Source organism: Meleagris gallopavo, chromosome 4, assembly GCF_905368555.1.
Source record: "Meleagris gallopavo chromosome 4, MGAL_WU_HG_1.1, whole genome shotgun sequence".
NCBI lineage: Eukaryota > Metazoa > Chordata > Aves > Galliformes > Phasianidae > Meleagris > Meleagris gallopavo.
The window spans coordinates 25,752,014-25,771,784 of record NC_139407.1 but is presented as its reverse complement, the minus strand read 5'-3'; the positions used below and the strand labels follow the sequence as shown (position 1 = coordinate 25,771,784).

The 19,771-nt window shown below is 40.3% G+C and overlaps 1 protein-coding gene across 4 annotated transcripts in view; it reads left to right on the top strand.

Annotated features, from left to right (window-relative positions):
* Positions 1 to 19,771, top strand: part of PTPN13 (protein tyrosine phosphatase non-receptor type 13) — a 106,968-nt gene that overhangs the window by 60,458 nt on the left and 26,739 nt on the right. For 3 of the 4 annotated variants that reach the window (XM_085222530.1, XM_085222531.1, XM_085222529.1), the window contains exons 9-19: positions 1,707 to 1,806; positions 9,279 to 9,501; positions 10,875 to 10,949; positions 11,059 to 11,233; positions 12,230 to 12,383; positions 12,516 to 12,654; positions 13,078 to 13,230; positions 14,546 to 14,728; positions 15,136 to 15,298; positions 17,885 to 18,308; positions 18,481 to 18,578. In XM_085222530.1, the coding sequence (XP_085078656.1) occupies positions 1,707 to 1,806; positions 9,279 to 9,501; positions 10,875 to 10,949; positions 11,059 to 11,233; positions 12,230 to 12,383; positions 12,516 to 12,654; positions 13,078 to 13,230; positions 14,546 to 14,728; positions 15,136 to 15,298; positions 17,885 to 18,308; positions 18,481 to 18,578 (1,887 nt within the window). Of the gene's footprint in view, positions 1 to 1,706; positions 1,807 to 5,367; positions 6,704 to 9,278; positions 9,502 to 10,874; positions 10,950 to 11,058; positions 11,234 to 12,229; positions 12,384 to 12,515; positions 12,655 to 13,077; positions 13,231 to 14,545; positions 14,729 to 15,135; positions 15,299 to 17,884; positions 18,309 to 18,480; positions 18,579 to 19,771 lie in introns of those variants that run through there. The other variant, XM_085222532.1, reaches the window with a different exon arrangement.

Sequence of the window (19,771 nt, the reverse complement as noted above, 5' to 3'; positions counted from 1 at the left end):
GTCTGAAGTTGTAAGATGATCTCATGTAATTACATAATTGTGTACAATTCAGCACAATTGGCAGTCTGTGCAGAAATGAGTTTGACATTTCACACTCTGAAAGGGAACTTATCAGGAAAAGGTGGAAATGGTTAACTTCCCTGGAGGACTTGATCTAAATGGCACGCAGCCTTCCCAGGCACAAAAACAATCAAACTGTTGCTGGTGTACAGTTGTAGTAAATTGCAAAAGCTTTATATGGAACATGTATGCTTTAATTATTTAGATTTCACAAGGCTTCTCTGTGAGGATGAAATAGTTGGTAATTTATAAACCAAAATTTTGATGTAATGCAAAAATGTCTACTTATATGAGAAGTGTATGTAAGTTCTACAAAATCAATGGCTTGGCAAAGCAGGGGATGGTGTGAAGTTCTTTTCATTGAGAAATAGCAGGAAAGGTTTCCTTCCCACTGTGGAAGCACAGCATGTAAAAAAAAGGTTGAGATGTTCTTTGAAGAAGTGCTAAAATGGTGAAAAGGCATCAAGAGGAGCACATAGGATTAAATCAATAACTAGCTTGGCAAAGGCATAGTAAGTGGTGGAGGTGAACCATTTTATCAAAATGTGAGAAGAAGTCAATAGCCAAGAAAAATGAGTACAAGCTGCACTGTGTGTGTCCTGTATGCGCTGCTCAACCCAGCCTCTCTGTACACACCACTCTTAGCTTTCCTCATGTTTTTGGCTCTCCTCCTCCTAAATGCTGAGCCAGAGCCTAGGAAGTAGAAGCAAGCAGCAAGTAACAATCTTGGTCTGAAGGCGCAGCTCCTGTAACTCACTTCCATTCCATGTTTTGCCATTCAGACCAGGCTGCTTGAGAATATCTGCCCAAAGCCAAAAATTTCTGAGGTCTGTACTGGTGATAGAGAGCTACTTTTGGCTACCTGCACTGATGGATTCAGCAAAACAGCTGTAATGTAAAGAACAATTTCAAAGTTTGCATGACCAAGAGCTCTCCTGCTGCCTTTGTTCATTGTAGGTACAATCAGAGACAAAAGCAAAATGCTTTGCAAAATCAGATCCTAAATGTAGAATCTCAGTGCTGCTGCAGAGGACTTATTAACAAAAGAGATGACTTGTCAACAGGAAAGCAACCAAGTCTATTACCAAAAAGAGGGAAGAATGACCACTATTTCATAGATCATAGAAAAGTGTCAGATTTCAGAGACAGAAATTAAACACAGTAGCTCAGCAATATTCTGGCTTCCTAATTCCCTTCTTGTGAAGGGAAGCACTGTGCCTTACCTAGCTGCTCTGATTCTGCTCCTGGGCAGTTTTTTATGGTATCTCTACCACTTTACATTTCGTGACTGAAAAAAAAACATTGCATGCTGGAAAGATGTCTGTGTATTTGTGTGCGGTTTTGTGGTTTTGATTGAATGGGGTTTTCTTGTGTTGTTTTTTCTTTTTTAATTAGTCTTGCCTTAGTATTCTTCCTCAAAGAGCTTGTGGTATTGTTACCTTCATTGGAGGAAGCAGTAAGATCTCTGAGAACTGAAATGACTGCATAATGGTTGCGTGTCTAATATCAGGAACATAGAAACCAGATTCCCTCTAGGTTATCTTTGATGAAAATCTAATTAATCTCTGCTAAGTCCTTAATTTTAGATGGGATTGCTCCTTATGCTTTGTTGCCCAGTCCTATACTAATTTGTTTTGGTTTGCCAGTGAGAAGAAATGAAGGATTCAAGAGAGATGATGCCGGTACTGCTTTGCCAGGTGCTGATGATATCTCCACATCGAGTCAAGCTCATTCTCAGAGGGCAAGGTAAACCATGTGAAAGCAATGTGTCTTGGAATGCTCAGTCTCTATCGGAGAAATCACTGTAAATCTGTGAGCAAATTTTTCATGGGCTTCTGTATAACATTGGTAAACCGCTCGTTGGACACTAAAAGCATTTCAGAATTGCATGCTGCAGTCAGAAGTCTCATCATACACTGTGGTATAGAGGTAACCATATCAACCAGGAGTCTAAACTCAGATCCTATATTTATTCAAGACAGGACTGCACTCTGTCTTAATGCTGTATCTGATAAAGGTCAGAGCTTGTGTACTGCTTGAAAATACTGAAATCATTTTGTATTTTGATTATACTTTTCTAAAAGTTTTAGAAAGTATTGATATCAGTAAGTATTATTTTGAAGTGTGCTCACTTAATAATGGAAGTATAATATATAATTGCTTTAAAATAAGCCAACAGCTGTCCCTGTAGTTGCTTCGCCTGACAAACACTTGGTTTCTGTTGGTGTTCCATTATTGTCTTTTTGCTTTTGTGTAACCTTAGCACTGACTAGGCAGGCCCATTTAGTAACGACTTCTGCTTTCTGAACTGCCTTTTACCATTATATATATTGGAATATTAAGTCTGTACATTGTTGTGTTTTGTTTTGTTTTTTAATTTATTTTACAAATGCTGTTCATCAATACTGCTTTAAAAAGTGGGTTCTACTTTGTACTACACCTTAGTACAGCAACAGCTGCTCTGACCATACCTGCTGGGTTCTGTTACTTCCATCGTAAGTGTTTGAGCATCATTCAGATATGGACCTCTTAGATGGAAAATGTTTTTTTAGTCTCTGTCAGATGCTGAGTTACCTTGGAGTACTTGATCAAAATGATTGAAATTGCTTTTATTGTGGAAACAGGGGAAGCTGGGACATGTTTCCTTTCTTCACTGCAGCAACAACAGCCATCTCAATAGCCTTCTGTTTTGTTTGGGATGGCTCAGGGGAATGAGAGCTCAATATTTTAGGATATTTATAACTTTTTTATCATGGTGTTTCAGGGTACATTTGAATCTGAGAGACAGGATGTCTCAGGAGCAGAGGCAAGCAAACCATGCACTCAGAGCAGCACAGATGGCTATGGGTTCCACTCAACATACACATACTCAACATGCATACACTCACACACACACACAAGCATCCATTTTAGATAATCCCCGTAAGCGGGACGCAGAAACTCCCTAAGCAAGTGCACTATTACTCACCGACCCTTGAGAGATTGCAAACTGCCTAAAAGGAGAGAGAAGGGACATGCTGGTGGTGGATGTGATAGGTAATGCCAGCAGGGCATCCCCTGTTTCAGAGTGCACTTTTCTTCTCTCTTCCACTGCAGCCTCTCTCCTGCTTTTATTCTCCCCAGGGTCTGCAGGGTTTTTTCCACCTGCATGCTGTACCCACGCAGCCAACACGTGATGCAGAGCCCAAGTGGAACACCTGCTTGCAAAACAAGTCTTTGCAAAAACAAGATAAACTACCAAGATCAGCTCTCTCTACAAAACACGATATTTGGGGCTTACAGCCACAAGTATCAGTTCCCTTAAAACTGTCAAAATACTTGTTCCATCTGATAATCATTCTTTAGTCAGGGGGCCTTTAAGTCCCTGACACACATGAGCTAAATGGAAATCTTTTATTCTATTAAAGAAACTCAGAGTTGTCTACCAATTGTAGCTATTTGGGCTGTTGAATGTGCCTGTTTTATTTTGGCCTGCAGGGTGCTGTGCAGTGAAAAGGGCTAAGAGCCATGCTCTGACCATGGAGATTAAAATGAAGGAACATGTGCTTCCTACACTACATTACATGACCCGAATGCATCTGAGTGAGGCAGGGTCTAAGATGATCTGTGAGGGGAATGCAGATTAGCAAAAGAAAGGTGACCTGAAGCATTACTTGGTCTGCTGAGATGACACATTGTTTTCTTAACACTTGCACTGTGCCTGAAAACTGTAAATTGTTTAGAAGTATGTGTGTTGGCAAATATATATAATGGCTTTTCTTGTAGTGGAAAAGTATTTAAGCATTGCTTAGCTGGGTGGATACTTCTTTGGTGGTTGGAATGCATGTAACACTGGCAAATCATGAAATCATTTGATTTGGAAGGGACCCTTAAAGATCATCTAGTCCAATTCCCCTGCAACGAATAGGGATGTTTGCAGTTAGATCAGAGCTCCATCCAGACTGACCTTGAACGTCTCCAAGGGTGGAGCTTTTACCACCTCTATGGACAACTGTGTGAGTGCTTCAACACAACCCTTGTGTAAAAAACTTCTTCCTTGTATCCAGTCTAAATCTACTCTTTTTTAGTTTGAACTATTTCCCCTTGTCCTGTCACAACAGACCCTGCTAAAGAGTCTGCCCCCTTCTTTTTTTATAGCCCCCTTTTACATATTGAAAGCCTGTTATCAGATCCCCCCAGAGCTTTCTCTTCTCATTCTCAGAGGGCAAGGTAAACCATGTGAAAGCAATGTGTCTTGGAATGCTCAGTCTCTATCGGAGAAATCACTTTGATTTGCTGAACAATTTCAGCTCTCTCAGTCTGTCCCCATAGAAGTGGTGTTCCCTTGGATCATTTTTGTGGCCCTCCTCTGGATGCTCTCTAACAGGTCCATGTCTCTCCCATACAGAGAACTCCAAATCCAGATGCAGTACTTCAGGTAAGGCCTCACCAGTGCAAAGTAGAGGGGTAGGATCACCTCTCTCTTCCTGCTGACCACGCTTCTTTGGATGCAGCCCAGAAAATGGTTGGCTTTCTGGGCTGTGAATGCACATTGCTGGCTTGTGTCCAGCTTGCCATCTACCAGTACTTCCAAGTCTTTTTGCTTGGGCAGTCCTTACATCCCCCAGCTTGTACTAATAGCGAGAGTTGCCATGACGCAGGCACAAGAGCAGGAGGTGATAAGGAGTAAAAGGCTCTAAGTTTCTGATTCCAGTTGTACGCTGCCCCAGCACTGCACTAGAATGGTCAAACAGTTCACTTAGCACTACGTGCACAGAGTGAGCTCAGAGCTTTCTTTACTCCTTTGCCCTTATTTCTTTCTTTCTTGATGAGCACTCTGAAATCAGCCCTGTTTTCACAGTGCGTTTGAATTCACAGAATCACAGAATCACCGAGGTTGGAAAAGACAAGATCATCCAGTCCACAAACCGATAGTTCAACTCATGGAAGCTGCCAGTTCAACATTATGGCTATGCTTAAGAATGAGCCAGCAGTAATTGGTGGATACTAACAGAGAACTTCTATTTCTGTTTGCAAAACATTTCAGAAACTGACTGTAGCGTGCGATATGGAAGCGAGTCACACTGCTGTTAACGAATCAGGCCCTTATGGAAGTGAAAGTGCTACCATTAAAGATTGGAGACTTTCTCATGGTACATTTTACAATGTATCATTTCACTTTAAAAAATGCTTTTAATAGAGCTGGTTTGTGTACGTGTGGAATTCTGAAGAGAACTACTACTCTGTACACACAGCATGGAATCATCTGCTGCTTAGCAATGGTGTGAACCTTACACTGATGTAATTCTCCAGTCTTTCTCCAAGGCCTGGTATTCATTTGAGTCTGCTGGTGTTGCTTGGCTTCATTTCCGTGCCTGTGCTAAAAGATACTGTTCTACAGCTGCATGAGAAATGGCATAGAGGGGTACCACAAGTTCCTTACTGATTTCCATACTTGTGTCTCAATTTCCTTAGACTAAAAAAAGCTTTTTCTGCTGAAGAACCACATGAATAATTATAGTCAAGATTTTAAAAAGTCTTGAAAGCAAATTTTACATTTTTCTAGACCCACTGCAAAACAGCAAAGCAGCTAGGAGCAGAATTTGTTCCTACAATAATAGTTTGATAATATCTCTGTTAATTACATGAGCTGAATGGAAAGCAGAGCTGGCTAACTCCTTCTTTGCTGTTCTCCAACTGCTGCTAAAGCTTTGCAGTTCTATGCAATGTAGAAAGAAGTACCATCAAAACCAGTAACAGAATTCAGCAGGGACATTTCTGGGGAAGTAATGCACTGTTTGTATCCAGAATATTGCACGTTGCTTCTTCAGAATGTTCTGTGCTGATGAAGACCGTGGCTTTTCTGACTTCAGAAACGCTCTTTCAAAGTACTTGCTGACAAATAGTTTTAAGAAGCACATTCTCAGAAGTTAGGGTGTTTTGGCTGATCATTTGATTTCAGGGTCTGGGACATTATGTGACTGAATCCCCAGCTTGAATCCTTTAAGCAGCTGGGAGCAGTTTTAGTGCTCAGAGATACCATCTATACTTCAGTGCATTTTAAATGTACTGCTCCTGTAATATGTCATTAGAGACAGTCTGTTTAATTACCTGTGGAATGAACCTCGTACAATTGAGGTATAGCAAATGGGGGAATCTGGATTAAAGGGAACCTGCAGCCAATGCTAAGCAAGCAGTAAAGCTGCTCATTTGCCAGGCTGTGGGACTCATGCTGCAGCCTGCTCCTGAGCTAGCAGCAGCCATCAATTTTTTTTAGTAGTTTTAGAATAAGGTGAAACCCTTCTTGAGTTCTGTCACCGCTGTTACCCTTTGAACTTCTCGGAATGCTTTCCTTGTGGCAATGGATTGTGCCTGTTTTTCCTCTTTGCTTCTTGTATTTCTGATTTTTGTCCTTTTTTCTCTTTTTCCTCCTTCACTATTTCTTCCTTTTTCTCTCCAGGAGCAGCTGCTGACACGGATCTTTTCCTTCTGTTCCCTTTCCTTCCATTCCCCACTACATTCCATGTGCATCTCCATCCTCTCCTACCCAAATGCATCACTCTTTCTCCGTCTCTTCCTGACCTTCCCATTGCATTATCACAGAATGTCCACCCACTTCCCTTCTTCCAGCCTCCTCCTCTGACCCAATCTGTGCTAATACTTGGTAAGTACACTGGCTCTATATACACTTGCTGCTTTTGGAGTCGGCCATCTGTGTGATGGCTCTCCTGCCATCTGTGGGTTAATGAGCAGCTGTAGGGCTGTGATTTGCACTCAAACACAGATGAAAATACAGAGCAGCAACCAAGTGCTTGCCTCGTGGGGAACCAAAGGAAAAACACTTTTATCTGCTATGCTATCTGTTAGAAATGGAATTTGGAGTTTTTGGTGAGAGTAATAATATCTACACGTTCCACATTTCTCAGAAGTGCTCTGCCTGTATCTGTCAACGGTATCTTCTCTACTGACATAGGAGAGGTGCAGTCCTGGTCTTGGAAACCTGAGGGTGGACTGTACTCCACCTTCCAGAGAAAGTTGTCTGCCTGAGCCTGGCATTGTTGCGTTTAGCCAAGATGTCGATTTGCTTTCTTGAAGCAATGACAACATTTGTATCCTGCACCAGGAAAATGCTTGAAGCATTAAATTTTTTGAGCTTCCTCCCACTTGCCCCCATGCACTATTTCAGAAAAATGCACGCGAGTTAAAAAGGCAAGGCAGTGTAAGGATACTATTTTGCACAGTAACTTCTGATTGCTATTGGATACGTCTGCATGCTATTGGAAAGGCATTTTATTTTTCAGCAGTTGGCGTTTTCACTCATGTGAAAGTGCTTTCAGATAAAGCCAGTTGCAACACGTCTCACTTTTTCATATCATCTTTGATAATTCACAGATACTTATGTTCAGAAGGTGGTTTGGTTTTGTTTTGTGTTTTTTTTTTTCTTCATTTTGGAGCCCATCCTTAGACCTTGATCTGGAGAACGCTCATGGGCATATTTAAGTAACTTCATTGTGAATATTCCCACGTACGTTGATCTTAATAAATCTCCTCTCTGCAAAAAGCTGAGATTGTGCACAAGTCCCTGCAGGTCTGGGGCCTTTCCTCATTGCTGTGTCCTTTTGGGCACACATTATTAAGTCTTTTGCAGTGAGCAGCAGAGGAGGGAAAAGGGGAGCACTCTTATGAAGCCCAGAACAGTGGGGAGGATAATGAGTTAACATGAACGTGATTCTCCATTAGTCCTCAAGAACTTCCTCGAAATTCCATTTGAGGATTCAGTGTTATTTTGCTTTGTTCTTGACACATCATTGCCATTTTATTGTTTGGACTTTTCCACTGTAACATAAATTGTATTTTAAGACTGCTTTTGTCTTGTCTGTTTATCAGCCAATGAAACTTCAATCTCAGGACATTTGAGAGGATGTTCTGTGTGGTTTTCACTTCTGGCATTCTTTAGAAACTTGCTGTGATGATGGAAGTAAATTTGATGTCACGCCCACAAATTATCATAGACAATGGTGCTGTCTGCAAAGAGGCATTTTCTTTTACTTTTTAATTGATTTGTTCATCAAACACATTTGGGTTCTGATAAGAAGCAGCTATATAAATTGTTGTGTCCTAAAAAGTCTCTGTAAATGGCCTTCTTACTTCCAAGAGCTCTACATCAGTGTTGGTGCAGGACTTGATTTTACGTTTATCTGTATTCCTGAACTTCAGTGCAGATATGTAAAAGATTCAGAACACTTTCCATGTTTTTCCTTTAGCGTGCCATCAAATCTGGCTTATCTTAGAATTGGAATTATTAATACAACTAATGATGAGTTTTTAGCAAAGTGAACTCAGTTTGCTGTTGTGCCAGGTGCCTTTGTTAAATGTGCTTTTTGGTGGATGAAAGTTCTGTTAAGTTCCCCTACCTACTTCTGTTTGAAAATTGTCTCTGTCTAATTCTCTATACAGGAGAACATTATTTTTTTCTTGGGTTAGGATTTCTAAAGAGCCCTGGATACATTTGTTTTGAGTTTTGGGTTTACAAATGTTTTTCCTTCTGTATGGGAGACAGGAAGAGCAGTGAAATTATTTTTTTTTCTCCTTTTTTTGCATTTCCAAACATCTTGATTTTCAAATAAAAAATGGCCTCCACCCACCCAAAATGGGATATGACTTTCTTTCCTAATGGAAATAGATGAAGTTATCAGGACATTTGCTGGTATGAGAACTGAAAGCTAATTTGCTGTTTTCTCAGAAATAGTGGGATTTTTTATTTCGCTTGCTTGCTTTTTTTTTTTCAGCTGCTTTATTTAGACTCTTACTTATTACCATGTTTGTGTATCAGTGAAGCCATTTCTAGCATTTTAAAAGAAACATTTTTTTCTCTGTTTGAAAAAGATGATGAAAACATTTAATTATTCTATTTAGAATAACTTAGAATGCTGAGATGTATACAATGTCACGTATTTTTCAGGCTGCATTTGAACGTTTATTTTTATACAAATAAATGACAGTTTGCAGTTGTAGAAGCTCGGCATGTTCTACTCATTTTCCATACTGATTGTTTGCTGTAGAGTGCTTCAGTCTGGATGTGCTATGTTTGTCTCCTGGCTGCTGAATAAATGTTGAGTTTAATGCAATATTTGTTTGTGGCCTGTTGATGTTTCTGGTTTTTCACTTTGGGAAGTGCTTAATGCAGAATAATGTCTGATTCCTACTGGTAATGACTTTTATCCCCTCTGACTGTATAGCAGGCAACATGAAGCACCATTTGAAGGCAATCTCGTCAGTCAAGAAGCGATGCTAAAGCGCCAGGAAGAAGAAATGCTGCAGTTGCAGGCTCGTATGGCTCTCAGGCAGTCCCGCCCCAACCTCTATCCTGGAGATGCAATCAGGTCCTCCATGCTGGACATCACCAGAGATCCGCTTAGAGAAATAGCCCTGGAAACAGCCATGACTCAAAGGAAACTGCGGGTAATGCCTTGATCTCACGTGAATCCTGTATTCTTTGAAACAGAGCTGAAACTGAAGTATGTGGGATTCATAAATCAGGTCCTGTAATAAACAATCATCAGTAGTTTGGTGTTGCTTTGTAGGAGAGACTTTGGAGATCTTGTAGTATTAGTAGGCTGGTAGGCAAACTCAGCATCAAAACATAATGAAACGAACAGCAAGACACAATTGAACTTGTGTTGAATACTACAGTACCCCAACAAGGACAAGGTGCATTTTTCTCCTGTATCCTGTGGTGTTTTTAACCAGATCTGCTTGTATTGGTTTCCTTTAGCAAAACGTGGATGAGTCCCACCACCTTCAGAGATTGTGAAATTAACAAACTGGGAAGGTAAAGACACACCAAGAGGATATGTTTACTCTTAGGTTCACCCTGAAGCATCATGCAAGCTCCCCTTTCCTTTCCCAGCTTTTGCTGGGAAAAGGAAAAGTGGATGAAGTATGAGATTAAAGAGGAAGAGGGAAATAGAGATATAGGCAGATGGAGCACTGATTGTTGGAATAGATGGCAATTTGATGCCCCCTGCTGCTGCTTTCGGTTCATTGGATTCTTTTCTTCTGGTTTGGATGGGAAAATGTGACTCGGGACTTACACGTGAATTTGCTAATGCAGAGTTTGTCTCCAGATGCTCGTTTGTCTCCAGTCCCAGCACTCTGGCTAATTTGTTCACGTAGGCCCTTATCGACAATTATTTGGATGAAACTTGGGCCTGTTCCTTAGGGTGCTATCAGTATTGAAATCAGTATTGTGCAGATATTTTCTTTTAAGTGTGTGGACAGATTAAGCTCTCCTACAATTCCCAGGAATAACCAACAAAATACTTGTTTTCTTACAGGTAGGCAGAAGTTGGCCATAATCTCTGCATGAACCTAGCAGGGAGAATTAGATTGAAGCATTTTAGCCTTTAGGAAAGGGGAGGTGGATGTTGCAGGCAGAAGTTTGCTGAGGCAGAGTTGCCATCAGCACAGTAGGCCTTCTCAATGTCAAGCAGCTGATGATTGAAAGAAGCCCAAGTGATCCTGATATGCAACATGCGCCTTGTATTTTCAAGGAAGACAAAATAATATTAAAGTCCCAGCTTTTTGCCCGCAAAAGGAAGGAAAACATTTATAGTGGTAATGTCATCAACAGCATGGCCTGCCAGTGTATCTGGCATGCATGTGGGCAAAATGAGATTGTTGAAACCAACCAGCTCTTGACAGGAATCCCTTGCAATTTTCCAGTTTCAGCTATCAGTTCCTATTTAGTGCGTAAGCAGAAGGGCAGGAGTTTACTGTGCCTCTGTCTCTTGTTCCAGTAACGCAGTATTCATTCATACTCTTGTGCTTTGCAGAATTTTTTTGGCCCTGAGTTTGTGAAAATGACGATTGAACCCTTCATCTCCTTGGATCTGCCGAAGTCTATCTTGGTAAGAGAGGGACTACTGAGCAGGTGGTGACAGGGAAAATATATTTAACCAACAAATGCACCTTAACCATGAGAGTGAACGTTGGGATATTTTGTTTCACCAAATGCAGACGAAGAAAGGAAAGAATGATGATACAAGGAGGAAAGTAAATGTGATGCTTTTAAGTGGACAGAAGCTGGAGCTGACCTGTGACACTAAAACAATTTGTAAAGATGTCTTTGATATGGTTGTTGCCCATATTGGCTTAGTGGAGCATCACTTATTTGGACTGGCTACTTTAAGAGGTAAGAATAAAAATTTTCTGGAGGAGATAGGTATAGAAAACAGGAGCTAACTACAGGATGTTGGAAATAATTGGAGGCTGCCTGGCATGTACAGAGATGCCACTTTGAGTTACACACTCTTGTATGAGGCAAAATACATTCCTCAGGGAAGAAAATGTTTATTCAGTAAAAGCCTACATTTGTCTGAGTAACAGCATCTCAGCTAGTTGTTTGCGGTTGCTGAGTGTTCTTCACAACTGCTTGTTGCCTTCATGTGTGTTGCTGTCTAGTGCCCCACAGAAGATGTGAGCTGGGTTTTCTCACAGCCTTTTGGAGGCAGTCCACAGGCATGCTAGGGCAAATGGTAGGGCCTCTTGTACAGAGTAAGTTGCCTTCAGACTAAATGAATTTGTTTCTGAACTGTTTGTTTTCTGCTGTTAGAACAGACCAGATGTTGGACTTCACTTTCCCCAAAGGGGAGAAGATCACTTTGGCAGCACTAATGTATTGAGACCTACGTTTCCTGTTTTTGTGTCTAGCAGGATATCACAGAACTGTAGCACTCAGAGTTCTGGCATGAGTCAGAAAACCTGAGCAGCCTGGGAGCCTTCTTCATCTGTACTTGGCTCCCAGTGCCTTTGGCAATTCAGCCATGAAAACGTTTTGTAGAAGTGTAAATTGGACATAAATAGTAAGGGAAGGAGGGAGTGACAGATTAGGAATTCCTATGGGTTAAGAGATTTGAAGGACACCATGGTGCCTGATCCATAGCTGTCATGCAAGAATTTTTTTTTTCTTTTTCTGCTTTCATATTCTTTTGTTAACTAAAAAAATTATTTCCATTGCTGTTACTCAGTGTCCCCTTCAATAGCCATTGTGTTTACATGCCATTGTCAGGGCAGTAAGATTTTTCTGATGGCTGAATTCTAGAATTGGAAATCCAGTCCTGATCCTCCAACTGGAAAAATGACTTTGTTCTGTTTTTACCCGTGTCCTTTTCTTTAATGTTCGTGGCAGACAATGAGTTTTTCTTCGTTGATCCTGACATAAAGCTGAGTAAAGTAGCTCCAGAAGGATGGAAAGAAGAGTCAAAGAAAAAGAACAAGCCCCCTGTCAACTTCACTCTGTTTTTTCGCATCAAGTTTTTTGTGGATGATGTCAGTTTTATACAGTGAGTGTATGAACATCTTTTTAACCTCTTAAGCTCTAAGCTTATGGACATAAATTGAATATTTAGGCACTCCAAATTCCCTAAAAATAAGAGTACCAAAGATCATGTTTTTTTGTTTTTTTTTTCTTCTAGGCATACTCTCACTTGTCACCAGTATTACCTGCAGCTGCGGAAGGACATCCTGGAAGACAGGATGCACTGTGATGATGAGACAGCCTTATTGTTAGCATCCCTAGCTCTTCAAGCTGAGTATGGAGATTACCAGGCAGAGGTACACCATCAGTCTCATATCTGAGAAATGATATTTTTGCTGCTTAATAAAAGAGTGGACTGTGAGCTACCGTACATGCTTCGCAGTTCCGCCCTGGACAGGAAAGTCAGCCAATGTGGTGTTGGCAATTGTAGTTTTCATATAGTCTAGCAGAGAATAGACATGGGACTGTTGTGGAACCTAGTTTAAGATCCAAGTTTTGAACCCTCCCTATTCAGTGGAGATGGATTCACACTTGAATAGGCCTTCAAACTATAAGTGAAATTAAGCTCTTGGTCAGCACTGGGATGTGGAATCCCTCCTCTTACACAGTCTAAGTTTACAGATCTGTAATTCTGTTTAAAATTAGTCCTTATGTTTCAGTCATATCCATGTAGTCCATAGCATATGGAGACGCTGTCACAAAAATGTTTTGTATTGTAGGTGCACGGCATGTCGTATTTCAGACTAGAACACTACGTCCCAGCTAGAGTGATGGAGAAACTGGATACATCCTACATCAAGGAGGAGTTGCCAAAGTTGCATAGCACTTACGTGGGCGCTTCTGAAAAAGAGATAGAATTAGAATTCTTGAAGGTAAGTGATACTGGTTTGTTTCCTTCATCAGACTTTAAAATTCCTTTTGAGAAGATGAGTGCATGGACTTCAAGTGAAATAGAGGAAAACAGCTGGAAAGGAAGGAAGCTGAAAACATCTTCTCAAGAGATTGATTGTTACAAGTGAAAAGAAATCATGATTGATGGGAGAGAAATCCTTTCACTGTTTTTTTTCACTGTCAGTATTCTTCTTGCTTTAGCTCAAATGAAGTAGTTAAAAGCAACTACTGATCCTCATGTTTATTCCAAAGGAAACTCTGATTATAATGCAGCACATCCTGCATTTCTTTCATATTTTGTTTTTTTTTCATCTTATATGGGGATGGGGGGGAAAGAATTTAAATAAGAAAAAGTTTTGTTACAGCTCATATCTTTTGTGTTGCTTGAGATATTTGGTTTGAAGCAAGCCAGAAGCATTACTGAGCAGACTTCCTTGTGCAGATAGGCTGTAGAATGATAGGAAGACTGCATATAATCACAGATACACTTGGTTTATTCTAAAAGAGCCAATTGAGAAATGTAATTAAGGATTTTGCTGCTGTTGCTCATGAGATAGCGATCAGATACTGCCTTGACTCAATGCCTGAAAATGAATTTAGCAGGTGAGAGTTTGCAATTAAGCCACTGGATAACAATGACATCTGCATTTTCTCGGTCACTTTGAGACCACAGTGGCAGAGGTAATCTCAACTGTTGCTCATTTGGCAAAAATGTTCCTGTAATTGCTAGAAATTATGCTGAGCAGGAGCTGGGAACTTGATCGTAGTTGAATCTAGGCTGACCAGTGTTGAGGTAGCGAGAGCAGTTGGATTTCCTTGGCTGATACATTACTACAGTCCCTTCAGCAATGACTGAAGAGACAGCTAGAATGAAAGAGAGCAAAGTGAGCAGAATTACTTCTTTTGGCGGTCTTTGCTAACAACACAAAATGAGATCTGATTCTGCAGAGATCTGATTCTGCATTTAAGAAATGTATTCACACACCAAACGCATCTGACTGGTTACAATTCACTTCTAGTAATTAGTTTGTAGAAAGTTCAGTTTACTCAGAAATTTTTATTGTTCGTACTTCAGTTTTGAGATTTTAGATGAATCCTTGGTTCATGTGCTATAGCATTGGGCACATAAAACCATCCAGAACAGTTTGTATTCTGTGTCTTTGCTTTTGTAACGTCTGTGCACTGTGTACAGTCAATCTCAGAGGAAGCTTTTCTCCAAAATTCATCCATATATTTAATACTTGTAATATCCTTCACTTCAAACCCTTAGAATTGTTATTGCTTTCATCCATACAGCTGTGTCAGAGGCTCACAGAGTATGGCATTCACCTTCATCATGTGTTACCCGAGAAGAGATCCCAGACAGGCATCCTGCTGGGAGTGTGCTCCAGAGGAGTCGTTATCTTTGAGGTTCACAATGGTGCCCGCACTCCTGTGCTGCGCTTCCCATGGAGAGAGACAAAAAAAATTTCCTTCAGTGTAAGTCAATCTCTTACCCTGTACCTGTGTGTCCCTTTCTGTGTTTGTATCTCCAGATCCTGTTTCTTTGTGTTCGTTATTTCTGCAAATTACGCTGCATTTCTACAGCATGATCTGTGACTGTCTTGTGTCAGTCTTCTGGCTCCCATAACTTACTGGAAACTATGCCCATTTCTTCTGTATTAAGGTTTTCAGTAGCAGACTGATTAAATAATAATAAAGTGCCATCTCAGTAGCTTTAAAATGCTTCTCTGTAAAGCTCAAATTACTTTCATTCCCTATGCATGTCTCCAGTCAGTGCATTTTCTTCAGGAAAATTTGAATGCAATTGTGCACAAGCAAATAAAAAATTATTCGTAGAGTAGAAGAAATCACCATCTTAACCTTTTTTTTTCCCCATCATGTAGAAGAAGAAAATAACATTGCAGAACACATCAGATGGTATCAAGCATTCCTTTCAGACTGACAACAGTAAAACTTGTCAGTACCTTTTGCATCTCTGCTCTTCCCAGCATAAGTTCCAGCTGCAAATGAGAACCAGGCAGAGCAACCAGGACACTCAGGACATTGGTAAGGATGCCACGTTGGTTTTTAATAACAATCTTTATGTGCTTTTATAAGAAGAAAAGCTGGACTTCAGCTTTGGTAATTCCACTGCATGCTACACAGGTAGCTCTGCATTTGCAGGGGTTATACTCTCAAAGCTTTTATTTTGAGAACAAGAGGGAGAGTTGGCAATTGCACAGAGCTAGCAGCCAGGAGCTCCTTTTAAGAAAAAGAAATCTAAAAATAGTTCATTAATATTGCCTTCTCATTTGATTAATGGCTTTTGGTACATTTAAGAAAAAATAATTGGAGGTAATTCCTTAATATAAACTTAAGAGTTTGTCCAGTGTGAAATGTGTTGATTTGATTACGTGAGATTACAGATAAAATAATGTAAACACAGTAGAGTAAATAAAACAGGAAGCAGTGTAATATATTGTGTCTGTAAGCAGTGAGTATGGCTGTCTTTATGCTACTTCCCTTTTGGTGGACCTATAAAGGAGCAATACTAATGATTTTTCCGCCCATTTTTTTCAAATAGGAATTGCCACCTGATTTGTGTATATGAAAGTAAAGTGCTCTTCTTTTAGGAAAAAAAAAAAAAAAGCAAAACCTGCAGAATAGAATCTTTTAAAAGCAAACAAAAAAAAATTAACAATTCAGCAGTCTCCATACTAATTAATTTCTGTCCTGCTTGGAGCAGAGTTCACTTGGCTGGTGGCTGGCTGGCCTTCACTGTAGACCTGGAAGTGCTCTTTGGGTCAGTCTGCCTTCTCACTCTCTCTTTGTTCCATATTTGTATCTGTCTGCATTCCAGCTGCTGTTAATCCAGATTTCTGCTAGCATAGCTGGAATGGAGTCTGATCCCAAAGCAGTGGAGACTGTGATCTCTAATTAAAAAAAAAAAAAAAAAAAAAAAAAAATCACATTGCAGCCATGCTGCTCTTTCTGTTCTGAGTAGCATATTAAGTGCCAGTACTGCTTTCTTTCTGCTAGAGAAATGAATTCCAAGCAATATTTGGGAAGCTTCATTCTTGACCTGCTGATGCATCAATTTTTGTGTATTTTTTTTTGTTGTTGTTTTTCCCCAGAGCTGATAAAAAGTTGTTAAAAAAAGGAAAAAAAAAAGTAGTTGAAAGAACTCTGCAAAAATACAAAGAAAAGGACAGTTGACATTATTAATGATTGGATGCGCACCATGAGAAGGGCGCTTCTCAGGGTTGGAGGCTTCTCAAGGACCAGCTTTGGGTTAAGAGCTGTTAATGGCTGGATAACAGACCAAGGAAGATTCGAATGCTTCAGGAGAGTCTTTAGAAAAACGGTGTTACACTGTGTAGCTGAATCTCTGTGATTTCAGCTGATGACTAGAGAAAGAAATTATTCTGAGAAAAGGGAGAAGACCCAGCATGCATCATGACAGGGAGTGACTTACCATGGAACTTAACAACAGAGGATGGAGACGTGGGAAAGAGCACTTAATAGTCCCATTGCTGCAGTGTTTTCAGTGATCTGGAAAAGATACCCAACATTTTAACACATGTAAATCTAATGAAAAGTGTTAGACTGGGAAAATAAAAGGAAAATGCCATTTGAATAACATTCCGTCTGCATAAATAAAAAGAGGCACAGAGCTCAGGAAAAGTAATGATTCTGTGGTACACAAGAAAGGGCATTTGCTGTAACTTGAGGGATAGTAATTTCTTTTATATACTTCTATGTCAACACAGTGACCAAAACCAGACACTGAGTTTTAGGAATGAGTTTTGGATACCTGAGAGGGCATTTAGAAAAAACCACAGAGCACTGAGACTTAAGTAGGTTTTATTAAGGAAGTCTTCTGAGCACATGAGAATTCTCAGTTGGGGGTTGGCAGAAAGTATTCACCTGAAATCCATAGGAAAATTGTGGCTTGTGTTGGCAGGGGTTATGTGCAACGTCAAGAAAAGAGCCCTTAAAATATTTCATTAAGGTACTTTTCCACAGGATGTGAACACAGCCATAGGCAGAAAATGGAGATTTGTGATGTCTGCTCCAGCAAAACCATTCTTACATAGCTCACCAGATCTGTCTATGGTCATGACTGGGGCAGCTCTTTGATGTGGATATGGAAGTGGCAGTTGTGCACTAATTCACATTTTAAAATGACAAAAAATGTCTTCCATCATTTTGGAAACATCATCCAATGTTTTCTATCTGTGTGCTTATGGATTGAGTATGGATCAGTCAGGAGACGGGGAGTCAAAATTCTGGCAAGCCCCGCTCAGCACTTTGCTTTCTGTTCTTTGCAGCAAAAGTGATATGCCACTTCCTAAGGCCCTGCAGTTTAACAGATAGTGTGAATCTTCGTACTAATAAAGGGGATAAATATTTCCTATTTAGTGTTGTTGCACTTAAGCATAGCATATGGATAAGGCGGTATTCTATCCAATTTTTGCGTCCTTAGCAAACTAAATGGACCTGCCAATGGTGTGTTCTTCTGAGCATTATGGCTAAAGGGAAAAAAAAAAAAAAAACCTTGTTGATTTTTTTAAACTGCATGCCTTATACAAGGAGATCACGCTGGCTCTGCTGTACAACTTGAAATTGTTTCTTGTTTTAAAAATTTCACAGAGCGAGCTTCCTTTAGGAGCCTGAACATCCATGCGGAGTCAGTGAAGGGCTTTGGCATGGGGCGGGCCATCAGCACGGGCAGCCTGGCCAGCAGCACCTTGAACCGCCTTGCCGTGCGCCCTCTGTCCGTGCAGGCAGAGATCCTGAAGCGGCTGTCCTGCTCCGAGCTCTCGCTCTTCCAGCCACCCCCAGGCTCTTCAAAGGACAGGAATGAAAAGACTTCATGGGAGGAAAGACCCAGGGTTATGAGCAAATCGTTCCACGATCTGAGCCAGAGCCATATCTCAGCTTACCCTCCGAGGAAGAATATTATCACAGCTTTGGACTCTTCCTCCCAGAAAATAGAGGACTTAATGGGAAGAGTCTTTCAGCGAATGCCAAAATTTGATACTGGATCAGCAGCGGGAGCGTTAAAATTGAACAAGTAAGAGTCTAAATGAGCACCCTGAAATTCCTTTATGTACATTTGATGTACATTTTGCATCAGTTTTAATTTATTATTCATACTATTATTTTATTACACTGATCCTTCCCTTCCCTCTCCCAATTTCCTTTTCCCTCTGTCTGATTTCCCTTCTCTCCTTCTCCCCTTTAAGTTCAAAATCTCATGCAGGTTTAAGTAGAAGTCCTGAAAGAAAGAAAAATGAATCGGACTCATCGTCCATGGAAGATACCGGGCAAGCCTATGTTGTAGGTCAGCACATAAAATACTGTTACTGTATTTACTAACAAACTCTATAGTTGCTTCAGATGTAGTGCTTTGATGTTCATATTAACTGATGGTGACTTTTTGACTTGAAAAAGGGACGAGGGCAAAGTTAATGCAGGCAAACTGCCCATGTTTGCAGATCAGATGTAGCAAAGAAAAGAAAATACTCCTATGGACAAAGTAACCAACTGTTCTGATACCACAGGTCCGAAGTACTGCACACAAGTAAGTAAGTCCCAGTAGCAGTAAAAAAGTGTGTTCACAAAAAAAATAAATAAATAAATAATCACCATTACTTTAGAGCAGAAGACAACAGTACTGCAGTGCAGCTGAATACACTTATTTCTCACTCTGGGTTATGGTATGTTAATTTTTAATGTCTCTGTCATCAGTTTTTAGTCGCAGGAAGTTCCCTGTTACAGTAATAGAAACTAGGATGACTGAAGTATTTGCAACATTAGCTTGCTTTTTGTGTTTAATATCATAACATTGATTATATATGTGGCTTTACAACAAGTGGGAGATGGGTAAGCACTCAGACTAACATACAAACACTGCGATTTCCTTCACTGCACTGAAATCAAGACTGAATGGGGAACTGTGGTTTTTCTGCATTATGAGCAGAGGCTACTGAAGAGAGACATAAGGCGTGTAGTTTCTGTAGTGACTGAAGCCATTTGTCCCATGCATTTAGCTTTACCTATGATCTCTGGGCCAGCAATTCTGATCTTAGGTGTATAGTGGGTAGTCTTGCTGAATTCCATTGCTCATGGAACACAGCTCATCAGCTGAAACTTCAGGGTTCAGATGGTTGAGAAAGCCTGGTCTTTGCTTAACTAAGAAGCTTGAATTATCTTTCCTCCTTTATTTCCATAACTTAGTATGTTTTTTATTGCCTTTAAAATGTTTAAATGTAATGTTTACTTGGCATTTTCCAAAGAAAATATGGCCCTGTGTGCAAAACAATTTAAATAGAAATTTGTAGAAATGCTTGTTACTGCCCAAAATTGCTTGTTACGGTATAAAAACTCGCAGGGCTGCTGTTCTGATGCTTTACAAAGTTAGGCATATCCGTCAAACTGTATTATAAAATTTAGTCTTTGTCTTAGGCTTTTTCTTAAAGCCTCACTGATTTCTTCTGAAGTTTAGAGTGGCTGAGAAGGCCACAGCACTGTCCT